Genomic DNA, 16,707 nt, shown 5'->3' on the forward strand with positions numbered 1-16,707 from the left:
ATGCAAAACCACCTTTCTGCGGTTTACACCCGCTTTCGGTTATTATCCAATAAAACAATAAGTATCAGAATTTCGTTAGATTCACCCAATGAACTGTTGCGTCTTATTGTGCGTCGGTGGTCTCCTCCAATGAGAAAACGGATAGGTGGGTTTCTCGCTGATAGAATAGCAAAATACTGCTGTTCCTCGTTGTTCTGGCGAATGAGAGATGGTGTTTTGCTCAATTGGACCGGTATTGACCAATGAAGCATCACGTGGCCCAGCGCCGGTTAGGAGCCAATCAGAGAACTCGTGTTATGATTTCGGTGAGGAGGGGGATGGTGGCGCGGATTCAGCCAATGGGAGCGCTTGTGTTATGCGGCGGTGTTTGCTCGGAGTGGAGAGTAAGCGGGTGTCGGGGACGCTGCGTGTTTGTGGCCATGGCTGGAGCCTTTCGCAGCGTGGTGCTCGGCTGCTTGCTGCTGATGATGATCGGCGTCTCCCGAGTGCTGGGTGAGTGATGGATGGGGAGCGGTAGCGGCGGGTCGCCGTTGCCCGTCTTGCAGACATGGCGAGGGGCCGCGGCCCGGGGGGGTGGGGGGGAAGAGACGTATTGTTCAAGAGAGACCCGGGGGCCGGGAAGTGAGAGCGGCCTAGTGAAGGAGAGATGGGGCAGTGAGTCCGGCCTTGATGGACGCGGCATTGTTTCCGGGGCGAGGAATGTGAGCGAGTTCCCTACAGGAGGGCAGACAGGGCCCCGTCTCCTTGACAACATTGACCCTGGGGTGAGCAGCTCCCGGGGTGGGGGAGGAGGTCAGTGGGTTTCAACACCCGGATGTGGTTGCTATGGTAAATCCCAGGGCTCGCAGAGCTGACCACCCGCTCCAACAAAGCAAAGGGCAGCGCGGCTGGGAGCTGCGCCGCTCTCTTCCTAACTTTGACCGGGCAGGTGGGGGTGGGGGGAGTTTAACACCTTCCAAAAATGTCTCTTCCATCCTCAAAAAATAAAGAGCGACCCCCACACACACTCTCTGCAACAGTTACCCCGCTCGCTACAGAGCCTGGATGGTCTTGAGTTGAGCGGGGGTTGGTTCAGACCAATTGCATTTATTATCCTAATTAGTTTGACTGGCAGGGTTTGAAAAAAAGACTTGCATTATATAGCACCTTTCACGACCATCAGACGTCCCAAAGCGCTTTACAGCCAATGAAGTACTTTTTTAAAAGTGTAGTCACTTGTAATGTAGGAAAGAGAGTTGTAAGTAAAAGCTGCAAATGCTGGAACCATACAGCAGGAAGATAGGTTGGGTACAAACCTCTGCATTGTGGATTAAAAATCATTTCAGTAGCTACACATGTGGCTGTAGCTTTGGGTAAACAACTGGACAATAACTGCCTGTGTTGTAGAACATGAGCTGTATGTGGACATCTTTGGAAATGTGGAGCTGGTTTTGTGAGATGGTGTATTAGTTGATTGTGAGGAGAATTTTGTCCTGAAGATTTGTGTGTTTGAAAAAGTGAAAGATTTATTTTAAACGGATTCACCTTCTAAGACTGTTCGCAGAGCAGTTTGTCCTAACTCGAGCTGATTCTGTGGTTCTGCTCAATATGTAGTTCCTCACGGTGTAGCATTGCTTTTCCTTAGTGTGCTACAAAATAAATAAACAATTTGCATTGATTTATTTTTAATGTGAAAGTAAGTCCTGTCGTTCTTTATGAATAGGTGTAATGTCCAAGCACAATTGTAAAGTACTTTTCAGATGGTTGGACATGATAAAGTGACATATAAGTGCAAGTGTTTAAAAATAAAAAGCGCCAATGTAGTTGCTTTTGTATGGCCTTCTAAGTCGAGTTCCAATAGTTCGGTATCTGAATCAGCTGCCAGTGTTTATGTTGTTAAGGTAGTCTCTGAAACTCTCTGGGGGTGGGTGGCGGCGGAAGCTAGATCGCCAAGTATGCTGCCAGTCTACAGAAACCACAATCGGTAGTATAGATGCTGTGTTCACTGAATCCGACTTTTAAAAAAGGACCAAGATAAAAACTCTTATGAGAATATTAACTGCCAAGAGGACTTGTAATCTCTCTTACAGTGAATGTTTGGGTTCCACCCTAGAATTGACATTCACACAAGTAAAGTTTACTGTATAAAAACTAGTTATATGTGGGATATTAACATTCTGTTTATAGGAACGCGAACATTATTTCACTTAAATACGCAAGTAGCAGGCTATGGGTTAAACCCCTGTACTCCAGAGCAGTGTTTTTGTACCACTATGGAAATCTGTTGAGGTTGATTGCAAATCTTTTTCCACCATCCCAGGAATAACACATGTTTGAGATTCATAACTAATGCATGACAAAGTTAGAGTTGATGCCAATGAATGTAGACTTGTTAATACTTCAAGGAGTTTGCTTCATATTTCCACTGGTTTAAACCAGTAGTCTATTATCCACAGGAGTTTTGGGCCTCATTGAGTTTGTGACTTTGGTCGTTGGTGCCACAGCAGTTTTAAATGTATTTTTTTTCCTGAAAATATACATCTTTGTGTCACTTGTATAGAGTGCACTGAGACATGAGGCTGCCACAGGCAAGTATGTTAGACTCACAGGTGGCTTTATGTCTGTTAAGCCACAGAATTATGTAATGTATTTTATATGTTGTGTCTACATTAACAACATGATGTTTGTTAAATGGTTAGTTAAGACCGTAAGTACACTTTACTAGGTAGAAGGTTGGCTATTGTGGTGATGCTGATGTGGATATGTTGTGTCTGGCCCTAGGCACAATCTATCCAAGCTCGGCTGCTGCACTAACATTGTGTAGGAAGAGAGGCATTGCTTGGAGGAATGGAGAAAAGCATGTATTTTGAAAGAATCTGGCTTGAATTGTAGGAGAAGCAGTATCGAGTATGGAACAGTTAGCTCCTAGAAAATTATAAGAAGCGGCAGAGAAATCTGAGCGGAGAAATTGTATAAGGGACATCCAAACTAAAAGCATTAGTATGGTTGGGAGATGGACATAAACAATCAGCAAGAGATAAGCAGATGGGGTATGGTGGAAATGCCAGAGAAGTGGTGTCTTAGTTTTTGTGCTTGAACAGACAGTGCTGCTCCACTCCTATCCTTTTATGGCATTTATCATTTGTAGAACGCATCTGGGGCAATCTTTTTGCATTAACAATAATACTGGGAAATCCTGTGCAGCAATTGGAGGCTTGGCTGTGCCGATGAAAATAGTTTGCATATAATATAATTGGAGATTTACGGATATGCCGAAAGTCATATCTCTTGGGTGTCATTGGTGTAATAAACTAGATTGTGTTCCAAGGGAGTTTAGGGAACCTTGATTTGTATTTACTGACATACAGTGCTAATGTGATAATTGTGTGCAGACTGTGTGAACATTTTTAACATGATATGGGGGCACAGTTAGATTAACCATTCAGTTGTATTGCTGTATAACATCTGGTGCTGGGTTTGAGTCCAGCTCAGAATTATGGAGTGAACGCCTTTGCTCCTTGGCTGTAAAGGTCTTGTAAAATACCTTTGGGTGGTCTTGATCATTTTCCTTTTAGGCATGAGTCCACAGCACAGAACTGTAGCATTTGGAATAAATAGTCAATCTCATTGATAAGGGCCAATAGGACGGCTAGTCTGGAAAATGGGATTGCATGACTGAATGGGTGTTCTTCAGAGCCAGGGTTGTGCCATTTTGTTAGGGCAGAGTGGAAGGAGTTTTACTTGTGGCTTTGCTATACCTGATCTGGGAATGTTTGATGGGTGATAAAAGTGAAAGTGTTTACCTTCCTACTGATTATGTCTCATCACAAAATGCTGTCTTTATTTCCGCTTCTCTCCCCCACCACAAAATCTTGATGGCAAAGACCTGGCAAGTGAGTGTGCTTAAATGGGAAGTACAATATGGTGATGGGTGGGGTGGTAATTTATGGAAGAAAATATTAGATTTGCATTCCCAGCTTGAAGATTGGTTTCCTGGAAGGTGGACAGCTCTGGAGTGGCTCTCTGTCTGGACATCATCCAAGAAACAGTGTCAGGGTCCACATGTAGGCTGACTACATCCAGCTCTACCTCACCATTACCTCTCTCGACCCCTCCACTGTCTCTAAATTGTCTGACTGCTTGTCCAACATCCAGTACTGGATGAGCACAAATTTCTTCCAACTAAATATTGGGAAGACTGAAGCCATTGTCTGTGGTCCCTGCCACAGACGCTTCCCAGGCACTGACTCTATCCCTCTCCCTGACAACTGTCTGGGACTGAACCTGTTCGCAACCTAGGTGTTGTATTTGGGCTCGAGATGAGCTATCTCTGTAATCTGCTCCAGCCCTACAACCCTCGATCTCTGCGCTCCTCCAATTCTGGCATTTTGCACATCCCCTCTTTTAATTGCACCACCATTGGCGGCTGTGCTTTCAGCTGCCGAGGCCCTAAGCTCTGGAATTCCCTCCCTAAACCTCTTTGCCTCTCCTCCTTCTTTCTTTCCTCCTTTTTAAGGCGCTCCTTAAAGCCTACCTCTTTGACCAAGCTATTGGTCGTCGTACGTGTCTTCACACTGTTCCTTTTGGCCCTAACCATCTTCGTACCAGCCATTAGGGTGGTTAGTCCTATGGCGGGAGGGTTTTACGGGCTCCCACAACCCATACGAGGGGGGTGGCCACCCACACCCACGGACGCAAGTATCCTGCTGGATGTCAACCCAGAATTTAGAGCCGGAGCTCCGACTCCACTTGCCGGGACTGTCTGGAGCGGGGTTCGAAACCCTACACCTTCTGGCCCAGCGGCGGGGATGCTACCGCTATGCCAAAGGCCCACTCCCAGCTATTGATCATCTGTCCTAATATCTCCTTATGGAGCTCGGTGTGAAATTTCATTTGTGTACTCTCCTGTGGAGCACCATGGGACGTTTTACTATGTTAAAGGTGCTGTATAAATGCAAGTTGTTGTTTTAAGTCTCATTTCTGTTGTGGATTGGCCAGGTATGCATAGAATGCATCCCGTCAGTGATATCACTGGAGTGACAGTGGAGGGAGGGCTGTATTCGCAGTTCTGCATTAAGATCATTTTTTTAATTCCCTTTTTTTTAAAAAGGGGAGGAGTAATTTGAGCAAGCAGTATCCCCTAGACCTTCCTTCCCCTCAATTTTGTTGTCCTCAGCATTGCAGGTTAAGTACTTGGCTCTGTTGCAGAAATGTGCAGTCAAAACTTAGTGTCTTGTTAATATCAAAGTTGCAATTTCAGGGGAAAGATTTTGCAGTTACAAAATCCAAGAACTAGAATTTGAATTGGCTGGACCTAGCAGCATTATAATTTGATTCTGTACTATATATCAATTTTTGTATTGAATTAACATTTAATATGGTACAATATTTGTCAGTCGGTTATCTGAATAATTTAGTTCTCTGAACAGGGATAGTTCTTGAAGTTGTTTAGATAAAAGATGTCTCACTCTACAGAGCAGTGCTGAGCTGTGAAGGAATTGCAAACAGATTTATTAAAATTATTCCTTCAATAAAGTAAAATTACTGTGACATCAAAAACTATGTGTTCCACTATGGTGCTCTAATAATTGCCCTCATTAGTTTTCCTTCTGTGGAGCTTAAAATGAAAGTTTTATATTTGTGATTAGATTGCTTTGTCTGTTGGAGTTGCGTTTAATGATTAAAGCAGCCAAAGAATGAACTTGCATTTATGTATTGGCTTTCACTCCCTCAGGACATCCCAAACTGCTTCACAACAATAAATTACTTTTGAAGTGTCGTAACTTATGTAGGCAAACGTGACAACTAATTTGTGCATGACAAGGTCCCACAAACACAATGGCATAAACAACCAGTTAATTTTTCTGGTGGTATTGGATGAAAGTTGAATGTTGCCCAGGACACTGGGAGAACACCCTGCTCCTCCAAGAAAAATTGCATAGGATCTTTTACACCCACCTGAATCGGGAGATGGGGGGACCTCGGATTAATGCTTCATCCAAAAGACAGCAACTCCAACAACGAAGCAATCACTCGGTATAGTGTCGGCCTAAGCTTATGTCCTCAAATCCTGGAGTGGGGTATGAACCCACAACCTCTGCCTGGCTTTTTTTTAATGTTAAAGTATCCATATATAGGTGGTGGTTTAAAAATGTTCCATTTATATGTTGGAAAATTGACAAACTCTTCCTGTCTCCGTTAAAACACAAGCTTAGCTATAGCAGTAGAAGTGATCAGGTGTAACAGTGAACTTGGCTCTGCTACTGCTGAGGGAACTGGATGAGGCTGCAGGTACTGCAACTGAAATCTCCAAAGTTTGTATATATTTTTAAAGCCATAGATGTTGTCTTGGCTTAAATTGAGGTAGTCGAGATGCAGCTCCGATTTTAGCTGTGGCTGAGTGGAGTGGTGAATTTGAGTTTATAAGCACACTTAATGAGAGGAAGATTTTTAGGATGGTTTATAAATCTGAAATCCAAAGGTGCTGACTTGTGAATTTTAATGGATTTCTCATGAGCTCAAATGAACAAGACTGCATTTTTTTCTGACAATCGTATGTAAAGGGGGCAGCAGCGGTTGTGAAATGGAGAAGTGACACATGCAGAGTCATTTGAAAGCCACCTGAAATGTTGGTTGTAAATATTCACAAATACAAGTTAGTAAACAGCTATTGCGTCTAAAATAACATGATTCGATTACTCCAGATGTCCTTCTGGTTGCGCAAAGTCAGCTGTGCACTACTTCCTTCTGGGAATTAAATTGAACCTGACGCAAGTGGTGAAAAGGGAAACCATTCTCTGGTAGTTTAATTACAGCTTCAAATGTTATTTTAGTTCCTAATAATGAAGCAGTCCGTGCCCGCATGCAGCAAGATCTGGACTGCATTCAAGCTTGGTCTGAAACATTCAGCCCAATTAACATTCGCACCACACAAGTACCAGGCAATGACCATCTCTAACAAGCAAGAGTCTAAACACCACCCCTTGATATTCAACAGCATGACCATTGTTGAATCCCCCACCATCAACATCCTGGGGGGGTCACCATTGATCAGAAACTTGACTGGACCAGCCACGTAAATATTGTGGCTACAAGAGCAGGTCAGAGGCTGGGTATTCTGCGGTGAGTGTCTCACCTCCTGACTCCCCAAAGCCTTTCCACCATCTACAAGGCACAATTCAGGAGTGCAATGGAATACTTTCCACTTGCCTGGATGAGTGCAGCTCCAACACTCAAGAAGCTTGACAGCAGCCAGGACAAAGCAGCCCGCTTGATTCGCACCCCATCCACCACCTTAAACATTCACTCCCTCCACCACTGGTGCACTGTGCCTGCAGTGTGTACCATCTATGAGATGCACTGCAGCAACTCGCCAAGGCTTCTTTGACAGCACCTCCCAAAACCACGATCTCTACCACCTAGAAGGAGAAGGGCAGCAGGCACATGGGAACACCATCCCCTCCAAGTTACACCCCATCCTGACTTGGTAATATATCACCGTTCCTTCTTCATCGCTGGGTCAAAATCCTGGAACCCCCTCCCTCCCTAACAGCACCGTGGTAGTACCTTCACCACAGGGACTGCAATGGTTCAAGAAGGCGGCTCACCACCACCTTCACAAGGGCAATTATTGATGGGCAATAAGTACTGGCCTTGCCAGCGATGCCCATATCCCCAGGAACGAATAATAAAAAAAAATCCATAGATGCTTAACCTAGCCAATCACTGTGGTGCAAGAATCTGCAAAGCAAGTGGCCAAAACAGTAAATTGGAGGATGTCATGCTAAATTTGTTCAGTGCTCTGGCCATATCACCTCTTAAGTGCCATTTCCAGTTCTTGTCACCAATATAGAAGGGAGACATTGGAATGAAGAATGAGAAGGGGCAATATAAACTTAATGGTACAATTTTAAAAGGTGCAGGAACAGAGATCTGGGGGGTTCACATACACAAATCATTTTAAGGTGGCAGAACAAATTGGTAACTTTTTAAAATCAGTTGGTTTTGCCTCAGCTGGAGTATTGTGTCCAGTTCAGGGCACTTTTAGGAAGGATGCCAAAGCCTTGGAGAGGTGGCAGAGGATGAAGGACTTCAATTATGTGGTGAGAATTTAACATGATACAGAACCAGTTTATGCCCCTGAGGGGCATGAACAACTAGAGGTAAGGGACAGCTTAAAACTAAAGGAAATACAAAAAATATCACAGATCCTGGCGAATGTGAAAGATACAAAGAACAGCAAAGAGTCACAAAACAGATAGTAAGAGCTACAAAATGGGAGTATGAAAAGAAACTTGCAAGGGATATCAAAATCAATACCAAGAATTTTTATAGTCACATTAGGAAAAAGCAGGTAGTCAGGAGCAATGTTGGCCCCTTAAAAACTGGAAGTGGTAATATTGTCAATGACAATGGGAAAATGGCAGACATGTTGAATAATTACTGTGCGTTAGTATTTACAGTAGAAGAAGCGGATAGCATGCCGGAAATCCCAAAGAAACTAATATTGAATCGGGGACAGGGACTCAATAAAATTAACGTAAGTCATCTTCTCTCCTTGGGCAGTCTCTCGGGAACCGAGGATGATTTGCTTCTACATTAAAAATGAGTTCGCAGGTGACTGAGTCCAATGCGGGACCTTATAGACCAGTTAGCCTAATATCTGTTGTGGGGAAATTTCTAGAGTCTACAATTAAGGATAGGGTGAACACCCCTCAAATTTTCAGTTGATCAGAGAGAGCCAGCATGGATTTGTGAAAGGTAGGTCATGCCTGACAAACATGATTGAAATTTTTGAGGCAGTGACTAAAGTAGTAGACAGGGGAACGTCTATGGATGTTATTTATATGTACTTCCAGAAGGCATTTGATAAAGTCCCACATAAGAGACTGTTATCTAATTGGCTGAGCGGCAGGAGACAGCGTAGGGATAATGGGTAGCTACTCTAATTGGCAGATGTGACTAGTGGTCTCCCGCAGGGATCTGTGTTGGGGCCTCAACTATTCACAATATTTATTACTGACTTAGATGATGGTATAGAAAGTCATATATTCAAATTTGCTGATGACACAAAGATAGGCGGCAATGTAGTGAAAGCATAAAATTACAACGGGATATCGATAGATTGTGAATGGGCAAAACTGTGGCAAATGGATTTCAATGTAAGCAAATGTGAGGTCATCCACTTTGGACCTAATAAGGATAGGACAGGGTACTTTCTAAATGGTGAAAAACTAAAAACCGTGGATGTCCAGAGACTTGGGGGTGGGTTCAGATATATAGATCATCAAAATGCCATGAACAGGTACAGAAAATAATCAAAAAGGCTAATGGAATGCTGGCCTTTATATCTAGAGGACTAGAATACAAGGGGGTAGAAGTTATGCTGCAGCTATGCAAAACTGGTTAGACCACACCTGGAGTACTGAGAGCAGTTCTGGGCACCACACCTTAGGAAGGATATATTGGCCTTGGAGGCAATGCAGCGTCGGTTTACCAGAATGATACCCGGACTTCAAGGGTTAAGTTACGAGGAGAGATTACACAAATTGACTGTAAAAGCTTTTATAGATATGTGAAAAGAAAAAGATTGGTGAAGTCAAGCGTAGGTCCCTTGCAGTCAGAATCAGGGGAATTTATAATGGGGAACAAAGAAATGGCAGACCAACTAAGTACATATTTTAGTTCTGTCTTCACAAAGGAGGACACAAATAACCTCCCAGAGATGCTGGGGAACATAGGGCCTGATGAAAGGGAGGAACTGAAAGAAATCAGTATTTGTAGGGAAATGGTTTTAGGGAAATTGATGGGACTGAAGGCCGGTAAATCCCCAGGGCCTGATAATCTACATCCTAGGGTACTTAAGGATGTGGCCCTAGAAATAGTAGATGCATTGCTGATCATCTTCCAACATTCGATAGAATCTGGAACAGTACCCATGGATTGGAGGGTAGCTAATGTTACCCCACTATTCAAAAAAGGTGGTAGAGAGAAAACGGGGAATTACAGACCGGTAAGCCTGACATCGGTAGTGGGGAAAATGCTAGAGTCCGTTATAAAAGATGTAATAGCAGAGCACTTGGAAAACAGTGACCGGATCGGACAAAGTCAACATGGATTCACAAAAGGTAAATCGTGCTTGACTAATCTACTGGAATTTTTTGAGGATGTAACTAGTAAAATAGATAAGGGAGAACCAGTGGATGTGGTGTATTTGGACTTTCAGAAGGCTTTCGATAAGGTCCCACATAAGAGATTAGCGTGTAAAGTTAAGGCACATGGGATTGGGGGCAAGGTATTGACTTGGATAGAGAACTGGTTGGCAGACAGAAAGCAAAGAGTTGGAATAAACTGGTCTTTTTCCGAATGGCAGGCAGTGACTAGTGGGGTGCCGCAGGGATCGGTCCTTGGACCCCAGCTATTCATCACAATATATATAATTGATCTGGACATGGGAACTAGATGTAATATCTCCAAATTTGCAGACGACACAAAGCTGGGTGGGCGTGTGTGCTGTGAGGAGGATGTCGTGAAACTCCAGGATGATTTGGACATGTTGGGTGATTGGGCAGAAACATGGCAGATGCAATATAATGTGGATAAATGTGAGGTTATCCACTTTGGTGGCAAAAACAAGAAGGCAGATTATTATCTAAATGGCAATAGATTGGGAGAAGTGGAAGTGCAACGAGACCTGGGTGTCCTTGTGCACCAGTTGCTGAAGGTAAGCATGCAGGTGCAGCAGGCGGTTAAGAAGGCAAATGGTATGTTGGCCTTTGTAGCAAGAGGGTTCGAGTACAGGAACAAGGATGTCTTGCTGCAGTTGTACAGGGCCTTGGTGAGACCACCTCTTGAGTATTGTGTGCAGTTTTGGTCGCCTTATCTGAGGAAGGATGTTCTTGCCATGGAAGGAGTTCAGCAAAGATTCACCAGGCTGATACCTGGGATAGCAGGAATGACGTATGAGGAGAGATTGGGCCGATTGGACTTACTCGCTGGAGGTTAGAAGAAATGAGAGGTGATCTCATTGAAACTTATAAAATTCTGACAGGACTGGACAGACTAGATGCAGGAAGGATGTTCCCGATGGTCGGGGAGTCCAGAACCAGGGGACACAGTCTAAGGATAAAGGGTAGGCCATTTAAGACAGAAATGAGGAATTTCTTCACCCAGAGAGTGGTGAATCTGTGGCATTCTCTACCACAGAAGGTGGTGGAGGCCAGTTCATTAAATATATTCAAGAAAGAGTTGGATATATTTCTTAAGGCTAAAGGGATCAAGGGGTATGGGTGAAAGCAGGGACCGGGTACTGAATTTGGATGATCAGCCATGATTGCATTGAATGGCGGAGCAGGCTCGAGGGGCCGAATGGCCTACTCCTCCTATCTTCTATGTTTCTATGTAATTAGGGTTGTATTTCCTAGAATTTAGAAGGTTTAAAAGGTGATCTGATCAAAGTTTTCAAGATATTAAGGGGAACAGATAGGGTAGATAGAGAGAAACTATTTCTGCTGGTTGAGGATTCCAGGACTAGGGGGCGTAGTCTAAAAATTAGAGCCAGACCGTTCAGGAGTGAAATTAGGAAACACTTCTACACACACGGTGGTGGAAGTTTGGAACTCTCTTCCACAAACAGTAATTGATGCTAGATCAATTGTTAATTTTAAATCTACGATTGATAGCTTTTTGTTAACCAAAGGTATTAAGGAATATGGGCCAAAGGCAGGTATATGGAGCAAGATCGCAGATCAGCCATGATCTCATCGAATGGTGGAACAGGCTCGAGGGGCTGAAAGGCCTACTCCTGTTTCTATGTTCCTAATTTATAGCACAGAATCATGCCCTTCGGCCCAACTAGTCTATGCTGGTGTTTATGTTCCACACGAGCCTCCTCCCACTCTGCTTCATCTAACTCTATCAGCGTAGCCTTCTATTCCTTTCTCCGTCATTGATTTATCTAGCTTCCCCTTAAATACAGCTATGCGATTCGCCTCAACTACTCCATGTGGCAGCAAGTTGCACATTTTATCCACTCTCGGGTAAACAGCATTTATCTCATTACTGATAGTGGGACCTTGTGCAAATTGGCTGATGTGAACTGCAACAATGATTGAGTAATCTTTGCTGTGAAGTGTTTTGCGATATCCTCAGAACATGAAATATGCTATATATAAATTAGGTCTTTCTTTTAATCAATGTTTATGTACTTTCTGACCAGTGCTGCTGCCTCTTGAGAGTGTTGCTTAAACTAAGTAACCATGACATCTATGGTGTTGGCATCAGGGCAATGGTATATTTATTCCTACAACTTCAAGAAACATGCTGTCCTACTGTTTGAATTTACTTTCAGATATTCTCCCCGCCTCCTAGTGAGGCTAAGTTATGCTTGGATACGTTTTGGTAGGACAGCACCCAATTGCTAACATCTCGTAAGTAATCTTCACCCTAAACGGCAAATAGCATCTGTTAATTGGCCTGGGAAGGAGGGATGGAGAAGTGGGGAAGAGAACATAACAGGTGATCCCACACCTGTTCACACCCACACACCTTCCAGCAGAATTCACTGGATGGTAAGGAATGGGAGCAGTTTTTTTTTCATAACATAAGAAATCGGAGCAGGAGTAGGCCATTCAGCCCTTCGAGCCTGCTTCGCCATTCAGTAAGATTATGGCTGATCTCCGACCTGAACTCCACCTTCCCACACTATCTCCACATGCCTTGATTCCCTTAGTATCCAAAAATCTATCGACCTCTGTCTTAAATATACTCAACGACTGAGCATCCACAGATCTCTGGGGTAGAGAATTCTAAAGATTCACAACCCTTTTGAGTGAAGAAATTTCTACTCATCTCAGTCCTAAATGACCGACCCCTTGTCCTGAGACTGTGACCCCTAGTTCTAGACTCCCCAGCCAGGCGAAACATCCTCCCAGCATCAATCCTGTCAAGCCCCTTAAGAATTTTATGTTTCAATGAGATCGCCTCTCATTCTTCTGAACTCTAGGGAATATACAACAACAACTTGTATTTATATAGCACCTTTAACGTAGTAAAACATCCCAAGGCGCTGCACAGGAGTATGTTAAGACAAAAAATTGGACGCTGATCCTCCAGGATAAATTAGGGCAGGTGACCAAAAGTTTGGTCAGAGAGATAGGTTTTAAGGACTGTCTTAAAGGAGGAAAGAGAGGTAGAGAGGCGGACAGGTTTAGGCAGGGAATTCCAGAGCTTGGGGCCTAGGCAACAGAAGGCACGGCCACCAAAGGTTGAGTGATTATAATCGGGGATGCTCAAGAGGGCAGATTTAGAGGAGCGCAGATATCTCGTGGGGGGTGGGGGGAAAGAGATTAGAGATAGGAAGGGGCGAGGCCATGGAGGGATTTGAAAACAAGGATGAGAATTTTGAAATCGAGGCGCTGCTTAACCCAGTTAATAATAGGCCTAGTCTACACGATCTCTCATAGGACAATCCCCTCATCCCAGGAATCAGTCTAGTAATAACAACAGAAAATGCTGGAAATACTCAGCAGGCCAGGCAGCATCCGTGGAGAGAAACAGAGTTAACGTTTCAGGTCTGGGACCCTTCATCAGAACTGGAAAAAATCAGACTAGTAAACCTTTGTTGCACTCCCATTAAGACCAGTATATCCTTCCTTGGGTAAGGAGACCAAAACTGTACAGTGTGATCTCACCAAGGCTCTATATAATTGTAGTAAGACTTTACTCTTGCACTCCAATCCCTTTGTAATAAAGTCTTCCCTAGTCCTGGAGTACTGAGGCCAATTGCAGTACCCTGTGGCTAAATTTTGGATCAGTCCAGTGTGCATGACTCAGTGTGATACTGGGCAGTGCATTAAGTAACTGAGACTTTGTAGCCAGCACACTTCAGTTTTAATTGGGACATTTAATCAGTGTCACTGGTCACTGGATCCACTGGAGTTTTGCTAAAAGTATAATTGGTCAATAAGGTGCAAACTCCTAGAGTTCATCAGGCTCATCTGACCATAGCTTCACACTCGGCTGCCACCTCAAAGGCACCCGAGTTGCTGTTTTACCTGAGCTGTAAGCAGTTTCTCCCTGGAGTTCGACAAACCAGTTTAGAAAAATCGTGTGCATGTTGCTGACTAAATCTGCAAACTTGAGCAGTTGTTTTTGAACAGTATTTTCTGCTAATCTGCAGCAGCTTCCTTCCTCTTTGACATGTTACTTTTTGTACAAAGAACTGTTTTGTGTAATGTGTTTTTATTATATATCTTGGAAATCAGATTTGCACGCTCTCTTTATTTCTATTTTAAACTGTATAGTGACTCTGAACATTGACCCGCTCTCTGCTAATACTGCACTGGCAGTGCTCAAGTTCATCCTGTGTCAGCTTGATGCCTTTTTTTCTGAAGCCGGTGTACAATGTGTAGATATGCCACATTTGATTCCCAATGTTCAGTGCTGGCTAATAACTTGACCTTGAGCACACCAGTGGCCAGACACTTTGGATTACATTTTTACCTGTCACATTTATTGCATTAATTGTGTCAGCCATGGCTCAGTTGGTAGCACTCTCTCCTCTGAGTCAGAAGGTTGCGAGTTCAAGTCCTACCCCAGAGACTTGAGCACAAAATCTAGGCTGACACGCCAGGGCAGTACTGAGGGAGAGACATTAAACCGAGGCACTGTCTGCCCTCTTGGGTGGATGTAATAGATCTCATGGCACTACTTCGAAGAACAGGGGAGTTCTTCTGCTGTCCTGGCCAATATTTATCTCTGAACATCACTAAAAACAAATGATCTGGTCATTATCACATTGCTGCTTGTGGGACCTTGCTGTGTGCAAACCCTGCCGTGTTTCCCACATTACAACAGAGACTACACTTCAAAAGTACTTCATTGGCTGTAAAGTGCTTTGCAACGTCCGAAGGTTGTGGAAGGGACTATATAAATGCAAGTCTTTTTACTAATTGGGAGACTAAAATGATGGTTACTCATCCTTATATGATTTAGAGATTGTATTGGTAAACTGCAGTCGATTGAGTATATGATTTGGATAGAATGGCTCTTGGCAAAGCAAGCTTATTCCTGGTTGTGTAACCTCTGTGTGTACGTGCAGTTTTCAGTTTAACTCTTCTGTACCAGGCCAAAATGTGGGAATTGTCAGTTAAGACTTCAGATCAATTATTTTTTGTTTTGTTGTCGTTTTCCATAGCTGTGCATTGAAGGAATGTTAACTTGATTTTTTTTAAATTGATGAGTGATAATGATTTTTTGTAGCAGACTGCTGCTTCAGGCCTGAACATCCTATCTCTGTCAATCACTTTGCTCAACTTCATTCTTCCTATGCTCTTTATCCTGCCCATCAACAGTGAATTAAAAAAAAAATCTCCATTATTTTATATGGATTTTTTTGAACCAACAAGTGATATCCTAAAACATTTTGGATTGGAATTCGCCGTTGGCCCTGAAGAAAGCCGCCCACAGCGATTTGTGATTCTGGGGTGAGAAATTTGCTTTTTTGACACACAAGTGATTGCAGTGCAGTGTAGTGGGAATTCCCTACTGCGAGCTGCTGTGATGTCAACATGCTGTCTAAGCAGCCAATCACATAGAGTTCTCAGACAGGGAACAATGAAATGAAAACCTGCATTTATCCTGACATTTTAAAAATGTTAGAGCAAAACTGGGGCTCTTGCATGGGGATAAGGTGGAACCTCATGAACAAACTAAATTTTTTTTTTTTTTTTTTTTAAGTGTCTTAACTACAATTTTTATCATAATGAAGAAATTTGACACTTCACAAAATTCAAATTAGTTTTTGAGGGCCATAATGTTTGTTTAACAGTCAATATGTTGTTAAAATCCCAGTTACACTTAATCCAACAAGGCCTAACATTTAATGGGATATTTGGCAGCGATATTACCCCAGAAAAGCTCAAGTTTTCGTCAGTTTCACTGGTTGCCGGCTATGGGGGTGAGGGGGGCCATTGCACAGCCAGTGTTGGAGCAGTGAATGACTGACTGTAGCATGTGCTACATCCTGAAGTTGCGCTCAATTTCAAAGGGGTAATAACGGCGAACGCTGTTAGTTCGCCATAGTACCCACCGCAAATTCCGGTCCTTTATTTTCGCACATAGTAATAATGCAAATCCTATACTATCCTTGTGCTATAAATTTTTGTTATCCTGTTAAATTGAGGCTGTTACAATATTCCTTATTAGAACCCAAACATATTTTAAATTTTGACATTTTCATGTAAATTGGCTGATGCTTACTGACGCCTAGTTTCTTAAGTACAGGAAACTTTGTGCTATCCGGCACCGACGGGACCGAGCTGTTGCCGTCCCATCAAAACTGCCGGACAAACCAGCGCTAATGTTAAAACATACGGAAGCTTTTGAGCTCCGTATCTAGCAACAAACCCTGTGCTTCTAAACAGTCGGCCGTAGCTTGCAAGTGTCTCTGTAGCTAAGCAACAGCTTTAGCTAGACCTTGCAGAGCCTGACTGGTGGGGGAAAAAAAAAGCAACGAAAAGAAAAAAAACTTATTGAACTGACTTCTGAATTTTGCCGGTGGCTCAAAGTTTCCTGTAGAACTGTCGTGTTATTTCTCAGCCTCGGGGAGGCTGTGTTGAGGCATTAGCACTTATCTTGAAATTTGAAGTACGCCCCTCCCCAGCTGTTCGCTGTATCCAGTGGAGTGGAGCACGTGGTTCTCTAGTTCTGGGAGACACTTGTCCACCC

At 43.4% G+C, this 16,707-nt stretch overlaps 1 protein-coding gene across 2 annotated transcripts in view; it reads left to right on the forward strand.

The window, feature by feature from the left end:
* The first annotated feature begins 327 nt into the window (after positions 1 to 327).
* The window catches only part of tgfbr1b (transforming growth factor, beta receptor 1 b), a 112,144-nt gene continuing 95,764 nt past the window's right edge, over positions 328 to 16,707 (forward strand). The window contains exon 1 of one of the 2 annotated variants that reach the window (XM_085993348.1): positions 328 to 492. In XM_085993348.1, coding sequence (XP_085849474.1) covers positions 339 to 492 — 154 coding nt within the window. In that variant the 5' untranslated portion in view covers positions 328 to 338. The remainder of the gene's footprint in view (positions 493 to 16,707) is intronic. The other variant, XM_085993349.1, reaches the window with a different exon arrangement.

This window comes from Somniosus microcephalus, chromosome 7 (genome assembly GCF_052327205.1).
Source record: "Somniosus microcephalus isolate GS21.2 chromosome 7, FLI_Smic_1.0, whole genome shotgun sequence".
In the NCBI taxonomy this organism is placed as follows: domain Eukaryota; kingdom Metazoa; phylum Chordata; class Chondrichthyes; order Squaliformes; family Somniosidae; genus Somniosus; species Somniosus microcephalus.